The following is a 22,077-nucleotide window of genomic DNA, read 5'->3' as shown; positions in this document are numbered from 1 at the left end:
TGCATAATTGCTAAAAACAAGTAAATAAATAATCAAACAACATAACAGATAATAAATTAAATGAAAAACACACTCAGAATAGCAGCAGCACTCTAAAGTCAACAAGCCAGCAACAACAGATCAGCATATAGCAAACCATAGACTGTATAAGATATACATATACAAATAATTCAATAGAGTCATACATACTGGCACCCACCACATGTGGGCTTACACAAGAAGCCAAATGATTAAAAAACCCAAAAACTATTAAAATAAAGAAACAAACCTAATCACTGCAACCCTCTTTTAGCAGCCTGAGGGCCGAAGGAATAAAATACTTTAAGAGGCCTTTACTTTTTCTTTCCAATTGAAATATACAGCATATGTAGGTTTAAAAAACAAACAAAAATACACAAAGTAGGCTATTATTAATCACACCTGTGCCTTTTTGCTATGATACATCAAAGTGGAGGCCTAAACTAAGAAAGGGGTCACTTGAACTTAAAATAATCCATGGTTTAGAAAATATAACCCTCAAATGTCATGTCATTATGTCATGTTGATGAACAGCAGACCATCACCAGGGCTTTAGCAAAGTAGGCTAAACTGTCGAACAAAGACTCAGCAGCAGCCTGTAGCCTCTTTACTGATATTGAGAAGTACAACACCGACTGAAAAGAAAAAAAAACAACGAAAATATCTCAAAATACTTAAGCGTTTGTACAAGCAACACATACCTGGCTTTGTGAAGTAAAGCAGGTCTTTTAGGAATCATGTTGGGTGTTGAAGGTCTGATTTTGCCAACAGAGAGGACAGCTTGAAGGAAGCAAAAAGTAATCCGTAAATACTCGCAACAGCGGCGGAGAGCGCGGAATAAACACACTTTTTTTAAACAGTGAAGCTTATTGTGAAAGCTAGAGTAGCGACGGTTCAACGGTTAGTAAATAAACTGCGTAGCGGCAACATGGCGGACGGAAATTTGAACAGACCGCTCTCGCGCTCAGGTGTCTTGATACATCTATGACAGGTGAGGGTGAGTTGACTGCGGGCGGAGTAACACAATATGAGTGGTTCGGTCCGAACTAGTCCATTACCTGCTGTTCAGGTTGTATATTCCTTGTATCAAAGTATTCTAATTTATTTTATGACTTGTAATTGATTGTTTTACCTAGAGTTTTTAACCTCTCCGGAACCTTGTTTTTTTTCCTGTTTTCTTTTTTAACTGTTATCTATTGCTGTTTTTAAAGGTTCAAATAAAAAATGAATAAATAAATTAATAATAATAAAGTTTAGGAAAAATAATACAATGGTAAATTCTAGTTGTTTTTTTTCTTTGTTTTTCCTTAAAGCTTCGGCACATAACTGATATAAATGCCTTAAAATTTGGAGACAAACACATCTTACCTGGACAGTGCCTGATAGTGAACAGGTATTAATCTTTGTCTCATTGTCCAGAAAAATTTCAACAGTTAGACTATTTAGTGTTGTAATACAATATTTTCCAGACAGGTGTGAGAGTGGCGTCAGAAGGTTACTTTTTGAAAAACACGTCTTCTATCAAATCTTGGGTGAGAATTAAAGCTCTCTCACTGATATTACTATATACTAGGCCATTTGTTCCATACATGGAGGTCGGGACCCCAAAATGACTCCCAGGTTAAATCTGAAAGGTCACAAGATGATGATGATATCAGAATCACATGCTACACAAACTATATTTAGTTTACTTTTTTTTGTTTTCTTTATTTTTTTTCAAAAATGCTGGATGTTGGGGCAGCTTCTAGCTCACGTGCTAGAGTGTGCGTCCCATATGCCGAGGCCTTTGCAGCAGCCCGGGCGTGATTCCAGCCTGGGGCCCTTTGCTGCGTGTCTTTCCCCCGTCCTCTCTCCCACACTTCCTGTCATTCTACAGCTGTCCTATCAATAAAGGGAAAAATCCACCAACAATAATCTTAAAATAAATAAATAAAAAATATGGAGATCATTCGGCTGGAAATGTCTCATTAGGTATTTCACTACACCAGCTCAACACAGCTACCAGGCAGGATCTTCCAGCTGCTGGAGGTTGTGTCATTCCCAGGAGGCTAATCATTATCATTTGTTTTGGGCTTGTCCAAAAATAAATACTTTTTGGCGTAAGATTTATTCAGAACTAGTAATAATATTTGGAACTGACATTTCATTTCACTGGGATGAACTTCTTTTTGGACTTGTACTGTCAGCTAATGTAAGTGTGAAGAGTAAATATTTAATCGGAATACTGAGTCTAGCTGCTGGAAAAGCAATTACAAAAAAATGGCTTAAGCCAGAAACCCCAACTATAGATGAATGGTATGATATCATTTATGAGATTTTCGTTATGGAAAGAATCACTTTCTCAATGAGGCTTCAGCAATCTAAATTCGATGACATCTGGAAGCAATGGAAAATGTATATCTCCCTGAAACGCCCCTCTTTTATTTAAGGTTCTTTTTTCTATATTTATTTTATTTTCATTTTTTGACCATATAAAGACGCACTGGATTAATTATTTATTTAACTGTAATATTTCAACAGTAACAATAAAAAATAAAAAATATTGTTTATGTAATATTGCATGTTTTGTCTTGTTTACTACATTGTTTTTATACTTTGTGCAACACAAATTTCCCAATTAGGACAAATAATAAATTGACTTGAATTCTAAAAAAAACACATTTATTTCTCCCAAAGGACAAAGGCTCATCTTTTTGCAGTATTTACATAATACAGTACAAATTCAAAATCTGTACAATTCCCTAAAAAGAAAGTCGATCCGCAAAGTGGTCCAACAGTAAAGAGGTCGAAAAAGACAAAACACACTTAAACAGACACAAAAGATGAGTTTCCTGGCACAAGCTTCACTTTGGGTTAAAATCGGCAGATTAAATCTGTGTCAGGGTAAGAGGCCACACAAAAATCAACTCATAAAAAATTAAATAACATAAGACAGGTTATGAAACGGCGTGGTCCAAGTTCAGACTTGTCCAAGGCCTTTGTGACCATTAACACCATTAAGTACCATTTATGTGCCATTGGACAGCGGACCGTTACATGATTGTAAACGGAGAGGACTTGGCTCCACTTGTCTTCCAGCTTCTGCCAAAGACACTGATGATGGATGCTGAAGTGATGGACACACTGAGGGTTAAATGTGTGATCTCCTCACCATCTCACTCGGTGTTTGAGGAATGTTATTTTGGAATTGAGTCTGTTCAGCATCACGTTGCAGTGGTTCCTGTCTTTTCACCAGACGACACTCATTATAAGGCACACACACACACACACACACACACACACACACACACACACACAGACTTCCATGTCAAACAAGCACACAACCTGCTTACATATTCACTCACACAACCAGCCTTAAATTATGTGTATGCATTTCACACACAAAACCCACACATGCTGTTTTTTCTCTTTTCAAAGCTTCAGATGGAGACGGTGCACAAGACCCTCAGAGGTTTGTCTCATCCCATGTGGGGTCATTCATGCTCTTCAGCACCCTCCGCACAACCTTTTCCAGATCCCTCCGTGCACGCTGCTCCTCCTCCAGCGACCTCTTCATCTTCTTGTTATCCTGTCAGGCAAAACAGTCTCATCATTCATGTCATTAGCTTACAGAACGTGTGTGTACTTTAGCCTTAAATGGTTTCTGTATCCTGGGGGACACAGTCTTTTGACAGGCTGTGGAGGGAGGGACGTTAAATGGGTGAACTTAAATATAATGTGAAACACTTCAGGGGGAGATGGGTCAGCTACAGGGTCATGTGACTTCATGCCAATATTCAAAATATACTCATCATAGGTATCAAAATCCAAAATGTAATCCAATGTGAATCAATGGCTGTTTTGTTTTTTTTCATGTTTGTTAAATTTTGGCGGGAAATTATTATTATTTTTTTTAAATGTTTTTTTACAGATGATTTTATGTTTTTGTTGAAAAATAATAATTTGCATCATCACAATTTTGATAATTCGGCGTTCAATGTCTGTATCCCGGCGGATACATCGCCCAGATAAGGGTATAAATTCAGCAATAATCACTTACAGATATACTTGTGTTTTAAGGCCTATCCTCTACAGATAATCAATAATATAAAGGTGTGAAACACTGATTGCGATTTATTTTTTATTCTTGTTGTTTTGCTGCCTGATGGTTCATCAGATTTAGAGGCTTCTATAAAGATTTGCTTCACTGCGCCAGACGAATTCTTCACTTTCAAAGCTGAGAGTTAAACAAGTCAATTTGAACGGAGAGTCATAATATTGGATAAATCGATCCAACATGATCTGTTAAAATAAAAAATAAAAAACACCCAATTCATAAACACTCACCTGTTTCAGCTCTTGAACCTCGTCCCTCAGGGCGTACACCACATCCACCAGGCTCCTTTAAGATGACACAAATGTACACAAGGCTGGTTAGTAGAGAGTAGGTCCACATTTTTATCACATCAATCTTAGAACAATTTCTTTTTTAATTCTGCTTCCACTTGGCAAATTCACTGTACTGTACTGACCCGTGTCTAAATAAGATTTTCTGTATAAATAAAGGTGAAATAAAAAATTCCTCTGACACTCAATGACATAATCTTTCATTTCCATGACCATGGGCTCTATTTTTGCCTCCTGCTGTCAAAATAATCAAGAGTGCAACAAATGTATTAATCCACAGCTTAAAATAGTCCCAGGCAAATGCAGAACTTATTTCCATTTGAGTAATTTTTGCAACAATATAGTGTCAAGCTGTGTTAGAAAATTAATAAGCCTTTTTAAAATATTAAGTTATACACTGACTGAATGGGCTTTATTGGGCATTGTTGGTTTTGGTCTTAATATGGTCTTCACATTATGTTCATACAGCGATTAAAGGCAAAGGAGAAGTGTGAGATTCATCTATCTATTATCATCTATTATCTTACTTTTCTTCTACTGTACTTTGTCCGTTGCGACTCGGATCGTCCACCAGGACTTTCCTCTCACCGGGGATGATCACATGCAGCCCTGCTTCCTTTCGCGGCCCTGTTTCAAAACAGAAGAGCACTCAACAATCGGTTCTTTGCTTTGTCTCACCTTGTAGTATGATGAAATAGTGCAGAACTTTATTGGAGCGAGTGATGGCATTAAAGACAACCAAGCAAAGACCAAAATAGTAGTGTGTTAGTCATGCAGAGACCAGATATCAGACAAGAGCCAGAGAAAAGTGAAAGGAAATGAGAGGTTGCAGAGATACATGGCAAAAAATAATCAATACATTCTCATCCCACATTAACAAGAACTCCATTTCCCCCAAAAGACACATAAAACACAACCAAATTCTCACAAATCACCAGAATGCCATTGTTTACCAAATGACAGATTTATTCAAAACTCATAATATAGCGTTTTGGGACTTGTACACTTCAGCAGAGTAGAACAAATACACTGAAGGCGCTGTTTGCAGATAAGACATGGTCACATTTGTGAGCTGAGTACAGCGTTAGAGCACACAGAGGACAATGTTGGTCAAGGACAGTCGGTCTTCCGCCTGTCCCACAGTTTGACTTGTTAAATCACAGAATACACCTGTCACAAAGTATAGCACATGATATAAGGACAGTGATATTCTTAGCTCAAATACTCATAGAAGTTAGAATGGATTTTTTTTCTTGCTCCATGACAACTAGTATTTACAGAAAGGGAGACTATGTGCTCTTATATTTCAAGTCCACTCTGACAGTATTCTGAGGTTGAGTTCACATAGAAATGTTCCTGTATAATCACGGCCTCTTTATCTATTTTTTTGTACCCTCAATGCTTTTCAAAACACTAAAGGTGAGCATTTACACTACGAATGAGCATTTACTTTACAGTAACACTGAATACTCAAGTCTACCTTTAAGACTATATCATACACACTCTAGGTAGACGACAAAAAGTACAGAGTTTAACAGATTCTATCCCCCACCCACACTGGCCCGTTACATGATTGTGCAAAATAATTCAATCACTTCATGTTATAGTTTTCCGTGTAAACTTTGATACAGAGCAATAAAACTGTAAAAAAAAAAAAAAAAAAAGGATTCTTCCAGGGATCATTTTGTAAACATTGACATACAGAAGAAAATATAAATAAAATAAAATAAAAACTCCTGTATACAAAATAATGATCACAATAAAGGAATCATTTCAGAAATCATTACAGAGTACTACTGTAACATGGACCAATATATTCCATATGTCCCCCACATTGCTTGCTGTAAGAGGAGATAAACTCTACTGTAAGTGGATGCCAACCTGTACTTTTAATACCAATACTGGAAAAATACTTCTTCATAAAAATAGTCATTAATAAAGAGATAGCATGGGAAATCTCGCAGGCCAGACAACACAAAGGCATGTCTGGCTTATGAGGCCGTAGCATAGGTGCTAGTTGTGTTGTGTCACAAAGGATGTTTTGTTTTTGACTATAACATGGACAAATTTTTCAGGTACCACCTACACCTTGAAGGAACAGTTCAAAATTTAGGGAAATGGGCTTGTTCGCTTTCGGGTTGATGAGAAAACTGATACCACTATTATGTTAATGGTAACTGTGAAGCTACAGCTAGCAGCTGGTTAGCTTAGCATAAAGACAGGAAGGAAGCAGACAAAACGGCGAGGCAATTTAGTTTAACCTTTTGAAACCTGGATCAACGGATCAGTTTTCTTGTGCTGCATTCAGATGCCTTTCAAAAGTCTAACCCTTGGAAACCTAAATAAACTGTTTTGGTTTATTTTTAAAAAAAAAACCGCTGGGGGAAAGGCAATGGGCATTTGGGTGACAAAAAATGACCTGAAAATTAGTTTTTAAAAAAGGGAAAACTAGAATAAAACTACAGAAAACTGTCCAGAAAACTGTTTAAATTATTAAAATTATGTTGCAAAAAAGAAAATTTATACAAAAAGGTTTACATTTTTTTCAGCACTTTTTGTGTAATTTTGTTGTTTGTTTTGGGGTTTGTTTTTTTTTACTTTTGTTTTTTGCTTATTTTCAGGTAATTTTCTTGTAAATTTTTGCTAATTTCTTTCTAATTTTTTTGTTTTAAATCTGCTCTCTGCCTCCTATGTTTTTGCAAGAAATCAAGCCAATTTGCCGTGTTTTAGAAGGGTGAGCAAATGGTGCCATTTGTTCTTTTGAAACAAATCTAAAAGATTGACACATAAAATTAAATGATTCTAATCTGCTTTCTTTCAATGAGTGAAACAAACAAAACGCTTTTCATTTTACAGTATATAACAAAAAATTGCCTGGGCAACACAAATGCTAATGAATTATTATATAATAAATTCTTTTAGTAAGTAGTGGTAAGTGGTATCGATCTTCTCGACTAATTCTCAGAAAAAAGCACATTTCCCAAAATCTCAATCTATTCCTTTATCTAGCAGGAGATATTAAATAAAGGCATTTTATTTGTATTGCAGGACTGTAGCTGTGTTAGGCTGTAGTTAACAGTTTATTAGTGTCAGGCTGGTATGATACGCCTGGTTTAAATGAGTCTTTATTTTGTTAATGCATTAACTTGACTTTTAAAACTAAATATAAACGCAACCCTGTAGAACCACTGACAGACAGCAACGTTACTGGATGGAGGATCGGGCTTTAAAGGATGATGCTTAGGAGACAGACAATACAGCAGATTATTAAAATCAATGACTAAAAGGGTCAGTTTGCCAAAATACAAAAAAAAAAAAAAATCCTTACTCAACATTAGAAACTTTATATCTGCATCCACAACATTGCAAGGAAGTTAATTTGTGGTGCTCACAGAATTGAAAAACTAAACTTAATAATACCCAACAAGGGCATGTAAACCTGTAAATCTGTAAACAGTCTTCTTAGTGAAAATTTCTTCAGGAGGACGTAGTTTGGATTAACACTACTGACAGTGAGAGCTTTGGATTATCTAGAGAACTGGAAACACTGAATCCTGGAGAGACGCAGTGGTGTGTGAATATAATTTTTTCAAAGCTGTGAGCACCACAAACAGAATCTCATTCACTTCTACTACATTAGATTTTAGGAAGAAATCTCAGAAAAAATGAGCACATAAAACTGTCTACATGTCTGTATATATCTAGAGTTAAGTGTGACAATATGTTTTGGGGGGTTTTTTTGCAATTTGGATAAACTGATCCTTTAAATTCACCATTCTTAGTCAACTAGCGTTTATCCAGCTGGAAAAACTAGAGCGTGACGTGTATGTGATCATCTCGTCTTCTTTAGCAGCTAAATTAAAGGTTTATTATGCAGGATTTTACTGAAAAACAGTGTATAGACTATAGAGATGTCAACAGCCCTCTGCCTGTTCCTCTTATTTTCTCCTTATTTTGCTGTGGTCGGGATGTTCTCGGGCACAGTGCTCAGGAATGGTCGGGAGCGGGTGCCAGACTTTAAGCAACACAAATCCAATAGGAAGCGTCGAAATTTGTGGGCACAGTGCAAAAAAAAAAAAGACTGTAAATGTGGGGCTGTTTTGTCACTTTCGCTGGAAATACTGTTCACAATCAGTGACTGATGATTCCTGCATAGTATACCTTTAAATAATTAACTGTGTTTCACAAAATTTCACACTTTGCAAAAACTTTTAGTAGCTTTTGGTCATGTGGTATGTTCATTTCAATCCTGCTTAACAACATGAATAAAGATTCAAAATTAAGAAAACAGCAATGTTATAAACAATTTGGATAATTCATTTTGCATGCTGCTATAGTACCAGGAAGCTGGGGCGTGTGTGCCTGAACCTGTGCGTGCGTGTATGGCATCTGTGCTATGTTTGAGCATACATACTCTAGAAACACATACTGGAGAGAAGTAGTACATGGTAAATAGAATACACTCGTTCCTGAATTACATCTGAATATCAGACAGGAAAAGCTCAGTCCCCATCTCTCCCTCCCCCAGTTATCCCTCCCCCTATATTCCCCTCCGACACCCCTCTACTCCCTGCTGAGAGTCCGCCACATTTATGGTCAAAGAAGGGGAGTGGTCACATTCAAGATAAATTAACAAGAATTACCAAACACTTACTGCATGACAACTACACAAAGAGAGGAGGCACATAAAAGGGAAAGTGGCAAAGGCAACAGGGAGATGCTTCGAACATCTTCAAACAATCTAAAAATAAATAAACCAAATAAGTTAACAAAAAAGATAACAAATATATAATAGAAAATAAATAGATAAATTAAAAAAATCTAGTTTCTTTTAATACATTGAAGGTAAAAGAGGTAAGCGCGCTGTACGATACATTACAGTACAGCGTGGCAGTACTGTACGTTCTTTAGTTCTGGTGAGAGATGCAGCTCTTACGCGGCACTGAACCCATCCTGTAACTGTGGGTGGTCCAGATGGAGTCATAGTCAGAGTCCTCCGAAAGGTCAGAGGACAATTCTGGCCGGGACACGCTGCTACGGCGGCCCGGCGAGTCCGTACAGGACCGGTCCACGTCGGCCAGCACGTGGTTGTGCATCAGGTCAGTGCCCTGCCAGGCTGGATGTGGCGCGGCCAAGTTTGGCAGTGACGTTGCAAATGTAGAGGGAGGAAATGGACGAAAAAAAAGGAGTGGCGGTGTGGAAGGAGGAGGTAACATATATGGTACGCAACATGAATCATAAAATAAACCCAAAAAACAATGAGAAATGCAGGATGGGAGAAAGTAATAGGTACAGAATGGAGCAAACAAAATGAAAAAAAGGAGCAAAAGAAGAAACTCAAGGTAAAAACAGGGCAATGCCAAAAAGTGAGGAGTGGAGGAGAAACAGACAGAAGGAGAAGAAACTGTTAAAAAGATCAGTTCAGAACACCAGTGTTAAAGAAAGGCTCTGAGTAACAGAATACAGCAGTAACAAAGAAAGCAAGCTCCAGTATGAACCTCTCTTTTTGGGGATGCACATGGATAAGTAAGATTTTCTTACTGGAGTTGAGAGTCTGCCTGGTTTTGGCGCTGGTGCAGTACGCCTCAATGACTTTCAGGATCTGGGCGTCTTCCTCCAGAGCAGCTGTACCTGAGAACAAGAAGGTAAAGGGGAAACGATTCATTTAGGTGCTCAAATCCACCAGATCTGTGGTCACTGTTGCTCTTCGGGACTCACTAAAAAGCTTGTTTAGTCATACATTTAGTCGTGCATGTCTTGCCTTGATTTGAGTGTTATGCGCCTGATACGCACTCTCGTCGTCTTGCATTGGGTTGTCTTATCATGCTCACATCCAACTCCCCCCCGATCAATACAGAATCAGCTTGACGGCTAGTCAACTTTGCCTGACCTTGCTGCTAAACTGTTGTGTTGCTGTGTGTTTTAAATATTTTGTTGGCTTGACTGCTCAGTTGTGTGTCTGATGTTTTTGAAGTTTTTATCTTGAGGATTTAAAAATGTTTGTTTTATTGTGTTGATAGTTGTTTTTAGAATATTTATTACTGCCTATTTTTTTAATCGATTGAAAAGAACTGGTAAGAAATGGTATTTCGTTTCATTCTGTGTATGTAAATACTCGGGAAAATTACAATAAAACAAATCTTGAATCACTTTTTGGATAAGCTGGTAAAAGCATACCTAAAAAGTTCTTAATTACTAATTTTTGTCCAATCCCAATTTGAAACCTATAAGACACATCAAGCCTAACTGTAACTTCAAACAGAGATTACTTCTTACATTTTTTATCAATATATAAAGATACACTTAGATTTTTGCTCTTTGTGCTGCTGGAAAAGCTGCAAACTTCTCTTAAGATTTTAATTTTTTAATTCGTATTTTCAACCCAGCCCATCATTTTCCATGTACATAAGTGTGATTAACATTATCGGCATATATTATGCCTTCGTACTTGACATGCATCAAATAGACTGATCTCATTTTGTATGCATTAATGTGCACTCAGAGCGCAGGCTGAGACACTCACTGAAGTGTGCACTACTAAATCCTGCAAAACCACGCCCAAATGAATGAAACACCAAATATTTTAGGAGTCCCATTGCCCTCCTGCTATACACAAAAATTACAACATTTTTAAATATTTCAAAAAAGTTGTTTGACATTTTGGGAAGTACACTTATTCACTTTCTGGCTGAGTGAGTCGACAAGAATATCAATACCACTTTTTTATCTGTCTGTTCAGAATGAAAAGAGCCAGCAGACGACATGCTTAGCTTAGAAAAAGGTGGGGAGACAAAGAGACACAAAGCCTGGCTCTGTCTGAAAGTGAAAAAAAGTGCTCACTAGCATCTCTAAGGCTCAAAAAATAACAATATATATCTAATTTGTTACACATGCACAAACTGAAATGTAAAAGTGTTGATATGTGGTTTTCTGAGGAACTGTAATATTAGGTCATATCTTATGAATATAGAGAAAGGGCAGATTTTGAAATTTCATCATGAAGGGGTTCATACTGGGAGAATTTTAACTCCAGGAGAACAGCAGGGAGAGAAGCAGGAAAATCTAAAAGGTTGGCAAACATGGGTTGCATACTTTTATCATTCATATCAGATATAATATGTCCTCTATGTAATTTTTGATAGATTATCAGTGTATCTCTTTTCAAGATTTGCTTGCGGCTGCAGAGAATAATAGACCAGACACTGAAACTATTTCTGCAGATCACCAGTCGGTGTTGTGTTGAAGACTATTTCCCCTAAATATGAACCAAACATGGAGGGGAGTGCTATGGGAGGGACTGGACATAAAAGAAAATGTTTTAAACATACTCTTCCTCAAGGCAAATTCCTCCTCAGACTGTTTCCTCTCAGGCTTGCGCTTGGGAAGGAGTTTTTTCACACTCTTAGGACTTTTACTAAGATCCTGAAAAAAGAAAAAAAGTGAGACAATTGCATGACAACTCAATCAATAAAAAATATGAAGAAGTATTTACGACATAAAAACCCGGGGCCCTCACCTCTTTGTAGCAGAGGGCTGCAGAGGGTCGTAAAGGGGGTGCGGGCCGCAGGCAGCTCAAGCTCCAGGGTTTGGGGGTGTTTGGTGGTTCCAGTGGGCCCCACATCATGGTGCTGTGAGACGTTCCATGGGAGGAGGGGTGAGGCAGGGTGTGGTAGGTGGGAGCCACGGTCATGCCCCTCCCCTCAGCATGCCGGGACGGGGTGAGAGGGTGAGATGGGAGCTGAGGAACAGAACAAGAAAACCTATGAAATAAGACTTATCACAAGTCAGTTCTGCTCCTCCACTTCACTGATTTTAAATGCCTAATTAACACACAGTAGATGCACCAAATATATATAATGTTTAGTCTGTCGTTTTCAGAATGAAACAGTGGCAAAAAACGAGGCTGGGGTGCATTTTCTAACCAGCGACAGCGTAGCTGCACATTGACAAGGTTAGACTAACAATCATCCTCTAAGCTGGCATTAAAACATTGTATTCATCTTATATAGTAATAATAATAATAATAATGTTTATCAACTTTTTAGGAAACGCAGCCCTCAGTAGCCCAGATGTCATATACCCCAGCCATATCCTGCAGCGCCTTCTGGGGGGAGCCCAAACAAATCCCAGCCCACACTATATGTGTGTCTCAGCAGGACAACCCATGGAAATTACGCCACCAGCCACGGCTTTTGCCGGTGCGGAGGCATGATAAAATGATCATTATTGTTGATTTTTCTATCCAAGGGATAATACTAAATGTAGATTATTACATACTTGTATTCAGTTTATTAATGCAATTGTGTATTACAGCCATTCAAATATGAGAAATAAGCCACTTCACACGGGGCTATGTAACACTTTACATGATTGCGCGGCATTATGCGAGCCAGCCTCTGATGACAGATAAAAAATCTGTGATAATTTAACATTTTCACAGTGTTTACACCACACTGGGTATAAATGACCAGACAGAAAATCCTGAACTCCTAACCGTGTGGCAGGGAACGGTGAGGGGTTTGTGGCTGGGTCCTGTGGCTGCAGTGTGTTTGATCTGTCTGGTCAGGTGCTCCACCCAGTCCTGCAGGTCCTGCTGGTTGGTGCACACCACCTGGAGACGGTCAAACATGGTACCTACAGAGAGGGAGACGATGTTGTTAAAAGCATCATGTGTAAATGAATTACACTCGTGCTCATATCATGTAACCTTACCATTGAGCTCAAAGGCGTTTTTATGGGCTTCACAGTCCTCTAGTTTGGTCACTGTCATGCTCGCCAGGGGCAATTTTCCCTGCAGAGGGAAATCAACACATTAGAATCAAGACATAACAGAGAAATTACCTGTTGGCCTCAAATAGTAGAGAATCAAAGGTTAAACACTAGAGGGGAGTGAGAGAGTTGAATCGAATATTTCTTACAGACCTGGAATATGAAGCCGCTCATCCTCGGGCTGGCTGACAACATGAGGAGGACGTGAGGGAAGAGCATGAGGTAACGCTCGCTCTTGTCCTGATAAACAGGTAAAGAGGGTCAAAAGAGAAAAAAGAGAGGGAATGTGAAAGTGTGAATGCAATGAATGACAAGGTGCAATCCACTATGTATATCAGCACTATGTTGTGGAAACATTCGAATAAGAGCAAGTTTAGGTCAAAGATATACAGCGAGATAAAACCATTTCAGATTGTCTCATAAAAAAGTTCATTCAGTGTGAATTATTTGGTGGGAAGATTACAGCAGTCTACAACATAACACACATCATCAGGCTCTTATTATCCCCAAAACACACCTTTAATGTGGCATTTATTCACAAAACAACCACAGCAAACCTCAGGCTGTCAGTGCATCATGCATTTTACAAACCTTTGGATATTATAGCACACTTTCAGCTTTATATTTACCCTATGTCTTTTTTATTTACTCATTAAAGCTTGTTAGCTGCAACCAAAACAGGAACACAACGCATACAGACAACAGCAAATTCAATCTCATATCAAAAATACATATTTTTCCTCTTACCTGCCACGCTATATATCAATCTAGATTGTTATGGCGAGAGTTGCAGTGTGTTGGAAATATCAACTGTGGAGATACTCTGAAAAACTTAAACTCAACAGCAATGTCTTTTTCCAAAAAACTTGACCCGGTTACTCAAGATAATCCACAGACCTTGTGTTTCTGCCAACTGTATCACAGCGCAGATAGAAGCGTACATCTGCTGCTAGCTCATCTGGCACCACTGATAGTGTAGTTTGGTAGAAAGAAAATAGCTCCTACATGAAAATGCTCACAAGGTCTGTCATGATTTCTGGAAAACACACTGATGTTGATTTTTTTTAATATATGTTTTTGGCACTTTGAACAGTACAAGCTGTGTGCCATCTAGCTCCACCGCTCAGTAAAACACACCAAAATGATCTAAATTGATAAACAGGACTATAGGTGAGAGGTAAAATGTTTATTTTTGATTTTTGTAATTTCTGCAGAAGCCTATAAAGTTATGCAGTAATTATTCCTTTTTTATAAATCATACATTAATTTCCTTTTGTCCAAATAAACATTCAATGGGAGGGTATTGTTCCACGGCTCAAAGGTTGGGAACCCCCAACCAAGAAAATTGCTATTTTTCAAGCTATATATTATAAACAAACCATCAAAAAGGCAACAGTGAAAGAAACTTCACACGCTGAGTGTTTGATGTGAGATTTTTAAGTTTTATAATGTATTCTGGAAAGGTTGTCTCTAGTTTGAACCTGTCAAGTCATTATCATGAATCTTTGACATGAACTAGCCCATCTCTATAAATGCAAGCAGTAAATGTCAATAAAAGCACACGTCAAGCAAATTACACCACAGTGGTCAATTAATATAAAAAAACTTTGAGTTTAAGTGAGGTACTTTTGAATCCTAATGGAGAACATCCATTTTAAAGAGAGGTGCTCTCTAGTCATAATGGAGAATAATTTAGTAGGTGTTTTTAGAATCATTCAAGTCCATTTGATTCATTTGGCAGCTGCTTTTGTCCAAAGCTACTTACAATTAGCGCATTCAAACTAGAGAGTCCATTTTTATCGTAATTAAGGCTTCCATCCAGTTAAGATGCCAAGATTAAAAGACTCATTTTGTTCTTTTTAGTCACAGAGAACTTAAGCTGGGAGTTAACTTGTTACTAATACACTGTCACACTCAGAGTTAAATGAAAGCTGAAAGATGTTGATGATCCAGGCGTCTTGTCAAGTAATACGCATAATTTCCTGATGCTTTACTAACGGCGCCCCCCCTCCACCCCAGCCAAAGCTCTGATAAGTTGCTGTTGATTAATGATGAAGCTCTGGAGTCCCTAAAATGGTATTCAGGACAGTCCTAGTTAACTAATAATAAAAATCTTGTAATTTATACATTCACAACTTGTGTCAGCAGAGTCTTTGCAACTGTCGCAGCTGCGTACAGGGTTCAGCAAAGTAATTGTAGAAGCAATATTGGTAAAGGTTTATAGCAAAGTGAGTGGACGGTGCTTGTACCTCTGAACCAGGACTCTGGACTAACACCTGGCTCATGTAGAGCACAGAGCCCAGGGTCTTAATGTCGTCCCCCTCCCACAGCCGGATGGTCTCGGTCAGAATCTGCAGCTCCAGCTCCTTACGCTTCCGCACCTCCTGGCACTGAGCCTGACACAAAAGAGACAAACAATTGCTTTAAGACCTGCTATTAATTTCATATTCCAGTTACATGCTGCATCAGACAGGAGAGGAAGTGAGGTCATCTTACCGAGAGATTTTTGAAAGACGCCATGCACTTCTGAATGTCTGGCCGGTCAGGATGACTCTCCTGAAAAAAAAAGGAACATGTTTGTTGTTTAACACACACCATAAGCAGAATAAGCACGTTGTCTGGACAGATGTTTGGTTACACACCTCCATGTGCCTCTCCAGCTCTTTGAGTAAAGTTGGGTATTTGTCGAGTCTCATAAAGGGTTTACTGAGGCCTGTGGTCAATGTGAGGATCCCTGGACTGACTGCACCCCTCCCCTCCATAAACTCCCCCAACACTTCACTGCAAGAGAAAGTGAGACATACAAACAAATGATCAATTTAGGTGAACATGTAACCTGATCTACAATGACTATTCATTAGATATAGTGACCAAATAATGACGGCTTATAGCGACAAAAATTGCAAAGGTCATCAGACTTGTCATGGCATTATTTAAATGTGCTGAAAATGTTCAAAAAGCACTGATACATACAATGAAATCATTCGAGAAGTTTTATATTTCAAAGCACACTTGTAAAACAGTTTTAATGATACTGGAAATTTAAAATGGTAACACTAACCATCGGGAATTTCACTGCAGTTTATCGTGAAACAGGTAACTAGGTCATTCCTAGAAGGATTACCCACACATTCATAGATTTAAAAACATCTGACAGTGATTGATTTTTTATTTTTGAAGTTGGACTGTTCATTAAAAGTACTTTTTTAAGATTTACTTTACACAAAACGAAACAACAGAAATACAATAAAAGAAGCGAAGGTTGCACAGGTGAGATTAAGAAACCCCCAGGAATCTCACCTCAATAAGGATAACAAATACAAATGTTGCGTAATCAAGAAAAGCAGTAGTAGTCGTATTTGAATATACTGTTTGGTTATTTATTGCATCACACTCTCCAGAGTGCAGAGCGAACTCTGGGCACAGATAGAGCAGCAGAACACCAGGGGCAATGAATGTGAAACTTAACTGTTCATTGTGCTGGGTCTAAAAGTTTGCATTAAAACACTTTTGCAGCAGCTGCTCCTCTCACTCATTGATCTGATCACCTCTGATTGAATCGACTGATCAATTATCACCCCTGCTAAACTCCAAAAACTGCTGCTGAGGAAAAAAAGAGCTCATGAAGAACTCAGTTTGAGGTCACTGACCCACAAAATTGAGGGGACACAGGATGATAAAATGGAGTGGGTCGATGAAAAAAAACAAAAAATAAGGTTTGCTGATTCCCATGAAACCTCTCTTCTTCCTTGTGAACTGCTACATGAAAACAAGATGAAAACACTCTAAAATAAACCCAAATGCAGTAGATATGTAAATGTACCTGTGCTGTGTAAGCAAATTAACTGCAGAGGGGTGGTTGGAGCAGTAACCAACATAAAGAGCTTTCATCTGCGGCATGAGGTTGAGGAAGAAGCCTCCCACCCTCTGCTGGTTCTCTGGAAGCCTGAAAAAAGAAGAGGAAAAGTGAGCAGACGTATCATGGCTTTGTATGTGTGCTATTGGCTTAAAGGAACAAGAAAACCTCAATATTTGACAAATTCCCTTGTGTATGGATTGATCTAACAACCCTGTAGTACAGTTGTGCTGACACTAGGGGTCCCTCTGCTTATTATGAAACAGTGAGGATGCTGCTGCAGTGGGGCTGTGTGAGCAGGGAGGGACTAACTTGGTGCACTCCTCCAGCGATTGGACGAGCATCTGCTGGAAGGTGCTGATCTCCTCAAGGTTTCCCAGAATCAGAGCCACGTCTGAGCTGCTCAGTCTGCAGGAGAAAGACAGAAAAGGCAAACCAAAATGGTGACAGCATATTCAATGACATGCAAAAGACCAACAGGTACTCAACCCAGATTTGCTGTTAGGAGAGTGTTTAAAATCTGGTTGGTCCATGTTATACAACAATAATGCTAAAATGATTTGCTTCTGCTTTCATCAAGCTGTATGTGTGAATGAGTTGTACTTGTCAATGCTCTGAAGAGGTCGCAGGTAGTTGGTCAGGAGGCTCTGGAGGTCCTTGGAATATTCTGTCTCCGTTTCTAAAATGTTCTGCAACACCTACAACAGAAACAGAACAAGTCCTACTTTAAACAGAAACTTAGAGCCAGACAGATATCATTACAATACATTACCAAAAAACAGTTAACATCCTGCATCTTTTAAAGCACTCTGCTGTAAGAACCAAAATCTACAAGATGCATGCTGCAATTAGTGTGTGAGTGTGTGTGTGTGTGTGTGTGTGTATGTGTAAAATTCACTTTGCTTTACAAACCACACCTGCGCTCAGCTGCAGTGACATTTTCAAGGAGTGAGTTGTTCAGTGAGAGCTGTGGTTGAAGAAATTTTATCCTGGTACTCTATGTGATTACTTTTAGGCAAAACAATTTAAAAATACTAACTGTAAAAAAACACAGATACCAGTAAAGAAAAAAGCAGGCATCAGTAAATTCCTAAATTTCTACTGGATGTTAGCAGAGGGACAGAAAAGTTAGGAGGCAAAATAACAACAAAGTCCTTACCAAGTTATAGTACGTCTTGCTAATTGCTGAGGTGTCGAAGCCTTTAGGTGGGCTCTTCAGAGTGCCAGACTTGGGAGACACTTGTTTGTCTGAGGCCAAGACAAAAGAAAAAAGTTAGGGCACATATTTCCACCAAAAACTACCCCTAAAGGGACAGGGAAAATAAACATTTTCAATACATAATTTCTGCATTAAAAATATAAAAATGGAACAATATGTGGTATTTTGGCCTTATCAAGCTAAATAGATTGCATATAATTAGAAATATATATATATATATATATATATATATATATATATATATATATATATATATATAGTTAAAAATATATGATGACTTGTAATCCCCAAATAATCTGTGCTGTTAAATGAGTTAAAAAATATTTAGCATAAATCCCAACTTAAAAAAAAAAACACTCCAGTGTTTTTTAAACTGGTGCAACGCCTTTCAGATCAGAAACTAAAAATATATTTGGCTACATAAATATATGTTTTAGGTTGTAATTAACAACAAAGTCCCTGTAACAGAAGTGTTTTGGTAGCTGTTGTGTAACTGAACACTGAAAGCTCAAAATGACTTTACACTGCAAGATATTCTCAGTAACCCCTCATCAGACATGCAGCTTATGTTGAAGTTGCCTGCCTAAGTGTTAGGATTTGCACTGAGATTAAATAGCAGTTGCTCAATTATACATTGCCTTAGCAGCACTGCGTTGTCCTCTTTTCCCCTGAACATCACATCTCAGCTTTTAATTTCGTCCATGAGCAGTTTTGTGTCAAACCTATTTTATTTCTACCAAACTACACCCACAAAGTGAATCACCACGCAGGAGGAAAGGTGCATTTACTCATGGCCAAGAGGATGTAAACATTAATGGTGTCCTCCCCTGCTGATACACACTTCGTTCACCAAGCAGAACGAAGTGTGCATCTACTGCTGGCTCACCTAGCACTACAGCTCAGCTAGCAGTAGATGCACACTTTGTTCTGCTTGGTGATCCGGTTGGAGAATGTAGTTCAGTAGAAAGAAAATAGTTCCTGCATGAAACTGCTCACAACAAGGTCTGTGGATTATCCATCCGAGTAACCATGTCATATTTTCAGTAAAGAAACATTGCTGTTGAGTTCTTCAAATGTATTTTTTTGGCACTTTAAGCACCACAAGCCGAGTGCCATTTAGTTCCATTATATTCTAGAGAAGGCCAATAACTCCAACACTCGGAAACTCACACCAAAACAATCTAGATTGATAAATAACGCTACCGGTGAGAGGAAATATGTATTTTTGATTTTAGGGTGAACTGTCCCTTCAATGCTAATACACCAATAACACTGCCTGTTAGTTCCCCACACTGCTTAGCACTTGCCTTATTCCTTCTTATATTACTAGTTTTATTCTTATCATATTGATGTTTTTCTTGCTTTTCTCACATGAGCCGTTTGCTGTATTCTATACTGCTTGTTTTTGCACTCACTACATGTTGAACATGAACTACAGAAGTGAATAAATAAATGTCAGTCAAACAGAGGATCAGATTTTAAGCTGCCACCTCTTGCCACATGGCACATCAACCTGTCTTACAAGCGAACAAACAACAGACCCCAGCAGGCCTCAAGCAGCAACAGATGTGGGGCTGTGTTACTGTCACAAGGCCAGATGGAACGGTAATGATAATGGTGACTGTGTTGAGGTGCACTGGTTGGCAGTTTTTGTCTGAGAGATCGGACAATTTCTGCTTAGAAAATGATTTCATGTTTGAAGCTGCTCTGTGATCATTCCCAGAATGCAAGGGAGGAGGACTGATTCAAACTGATGTATCTTAAAGCAGCGTTTGAAACAAATTTAACATAATGTTCTGAATCACTGTGGTTCTGTATTAATGTTGAAATGTCTAACAGAGGTGGCTGAGGTACCTACCAGTGCCTTTGACCTCACGAACATAGTTGCTAGGAAACCACCCAGTCCTGCCATTGAGCATCCCCTCCCACCAGCCGCCCTCCTCCTGACGAGTCACGCTGATGATATCACCCTTATCGAAGGTGAGCTCATCCTCGTTGTTCTGCTGGAAGTTAAAACGTGCCCTCACCAGCAGCTGCTGTCCACTGTTTTCAGACATGTCCTGAAGAATGACGGAAAGATGACACCAAGGAGGGAGAGAGGAAAATGGAAAATTTACACATTTTGAGGTCAGGGGATCAGAGACTGATAAGAGCAGTTTCTAAGGAAGTGTTGTAGTAAGAAGGAAGACGAGTGTCAACAAGAAGAATTTCCATTCATTCATTTTGTGAAAGAAACCAGACAAATATTGTGTAACATTCATTGCTCATCATACTCATCATTATTTCCATCCCTCTAAAATTTCACCATGTGACAAACAAAGCCTTTAAACACAGAATTCCACTGTGACCACAGTGTTGCTGTCTGCCTGCAATTTATATCGCAACTGATCAAAATCAACTTTAATTCTCCTACCAGACCGAGCTCACAAGTCTGGCTCGCAGGTCTGTCACACTCTATTACCCTTTAAAAACTTACATTTATGAGTATATTATAATTTAGAGTAAACTTTGTCTTTGTCTGCCTTTGTTAAGATGCGGGGGCATTTTGTGAGAAGTGCAGGAGGCTACAGGAGTCTGGTTGTCTTAATACTTTGATGACAACAAATAATGTACATTTCCATTTGCTATTTGTCTTCTTCTTTCTTCTGGACAATCAGTGATTGTATAGGCAGCATTTTCATTCCCTGCTTATTTATTTTAGACCTCAAAAAACACTCTATGTCCTGTCTAAAGTGTTTTATTAGGATGATACCTTGCTATGAAAGTTCTGTATTGTACCTTTTTTATTCTGTTTTTGTTGTAATATATGCCGTATACTAAAAAATCTAAGGAAATACTTGTTTTAAAAAAACAAAAAAACTTCAGATGGGTCCTATTCACTGCATGGATTTTGCTTTGCAGAGTATTATATTTGACAGGTTGTTAATGTTATTGTGTGATTTCTTTCAGTGATGCATTGTGTTCCTTAACTGCGCTGTTAGTGTGTGTCGATCTTACCAGACTGCGAAACTGGTTCTGCAGCAGCTTGGAGGATCGGCCCAGCGAAGCCTGAGAGGACAGTGACTCAAACGACTTGATCCGATGCGCTGAAGAATGTCGGGCGCACACTGAGTCACTGCCCACACCGATATCTGGACAGAAAGGGCAAAATATAAATACACCAGACCTGGTATCTGCAGGCAGCGCCCACACACTCATCTCTGCCAGTCTTTCATAAAAACACCCACATGCATCATGTAACCCACACATATTGCACACATTTTGACTCACCTGCTGTCACTTTATTCAGGGACACCAGACTGCTGAGCACCTTTGAGAAGTTAAGTCCCAGCAGCAGGTCACTGGCCTCAAACGGCTGCGAGTGAGAGGACAGAGAGAACATAATGAGCAGAGCAGCCAAAAAGTCATCAGCAAGTGCATTTCCCTTTTAAAGCTAATCACTAATTCCAGCACAGCAGCACCGTGTCATCACTTGGCCACAGTGCCAACACTGGGCAGTCAATCGATAACTCTTGTTATCTTTGACAGAAGTAGTGGGCGAAACACACAAGCTCAGCAGACACAGATATATCCTCAGCAGCTACAATCAGACACTATTTACAGCTCTCTAGTGTGCTGGGTGAATTATGTGCATTACAAAAGATAATGATGGAAGCTGAGTTACTCTCATGAAAAGCAAGAGCATCAAAGGATACGATCGGCTGTAATATTCTATATTTTCCTTGTTACCAACAAATCCCATAAAGAGACCAATACTAAACCAATACTAAACCAATACCAATACTAAACTACAGTCAAAGTCACATGTATAAGGCTAATTTAAATACTG

The 22,077-nt window shown here is 38.7% G+C and overlaps 1 protein-coding gene and 1 long non-coding RNA gene across 3 annotated transcripts in view; both read right to left on the bottom strand.

Annotated features, from left to right (window-relative positions):
- LOC121949384 overlaps positions 1 to 951 on the bottom strand; it is an 89,565-nt gene extending 88,614 nt beyond the window's left edge. The window contains exon 1 of the long non-coding RNA XR_006106235.1: positions 720 to 951. This is a non-coding gene — a long non-coding RNA (uncharacterized LOC121949384). The remainder of the gene's footprint in view (positions 1 to 719) is intronic.
- Positions 952 to 2,659: 1,708 nt separating this feature from the next.
- arhgef7a (Rho guanine nucleotide exchange factor (GEF) 7a) overlaps positions 2,660 to 22,077 on the bottom strand; it is a 35,175-nt gene continuing 15,757 nt past the window's right edge. For both annotated transcript variants that reach the window (XM_042494083.1, XM_042494084.1), the window contains 19 exons: positions 21,519 to 21,603; positions 21,246 to 21,379; positions 20,107 to 20,308; positions 18,189 to 18,277; positions 17,633 to 17,727; positions 17,342 to 17,437; positions 16,997 to 17,119; positions 15,816 to 15,954; positions 15,670 to 15,729; positions 15,423 to 15,569; positions 13,327 to 13,413; positions 13,117 to 13,195; positions 12,899 to 13,038; positions 11,921 to 12,142; positions 11,733 to 11,826; positions 9,946 to 10,035; positions 4,932 to 5,031; positions 4,345 to 4,399; positions 2,660 to 3,586 (listed from right to left, as the gene is read on the bottom strand). In XM_042494083.1, coding sequence (XP_042350017.1) covers positions 3,464 to 3,586; positions 4,345 to 4,399; positions 4,932 to 5,031; positions 9,946 to 10,035; positions 11,733 to 11,826; positions 11,921 to 12,142; positions 12,899 to 13,038; positions 13,117 to 13,195; positions 13,327 to 13,413; positions 15,423 to 15,569; positions 15,670 to 15,729; positions 15,816 to 15,954; positions 16,997 to 17,119; positions 17,342 to 17,437; positions 17,633 to 17,727; positions 18,189 to 18,277; positions 20,107 to 20,308; positions 21,246 to 21,379; positions 21,519 to 21,603 — 2,160 coding nt within the window. In that variant the 3' untranslated portion in view covers positions 2,660 to 3,463. The remainder of the gene's footprint in view (positions 3,587 to 4,344; positions 4,400 to 4,931; positions 5,032 to 9,945; positions 10,036 to 11,732; positions 11,827 to 11,920; positions 12,143 to 12,898; positions 13,039 to 13,116; positions 13,196 to 13,326; positions 13,414 to 15,422; positions 15,570 to 15,669; positions 15,730 to 15,815; positions 15,955 to 16,996; positions 17,120 to 17,341; positions 17,438 to 17,632; positions 17,728 to 18,188; positions 18,278 to 20,106; positions 20,309 to 21,245; positions 21,380 to 21,518; positions 21,604 to 22,077) is intronic.

Source organism: Plectropomus leopardus, chromosome 10 (genome assembly GCF_008729295.1).
Source record: "Plectropomus leopardus isolate mb chromosome 10, YSFRI_Pleo_2.0, whole genome shotgun sequence".
NCBI classification, from domain to species: domain Eukaryota; kingdom Metazoa; phylum Chordata; class Actinopteri; order Perciformes; family Serranidae; genus Plectropomus; species Plectropomus leopardus.
The sequence above is the reverse complement of the archived record's forward strand: the minus strand, read 5'-3'. Positions and strand labels throughout refer to the sequence as shown.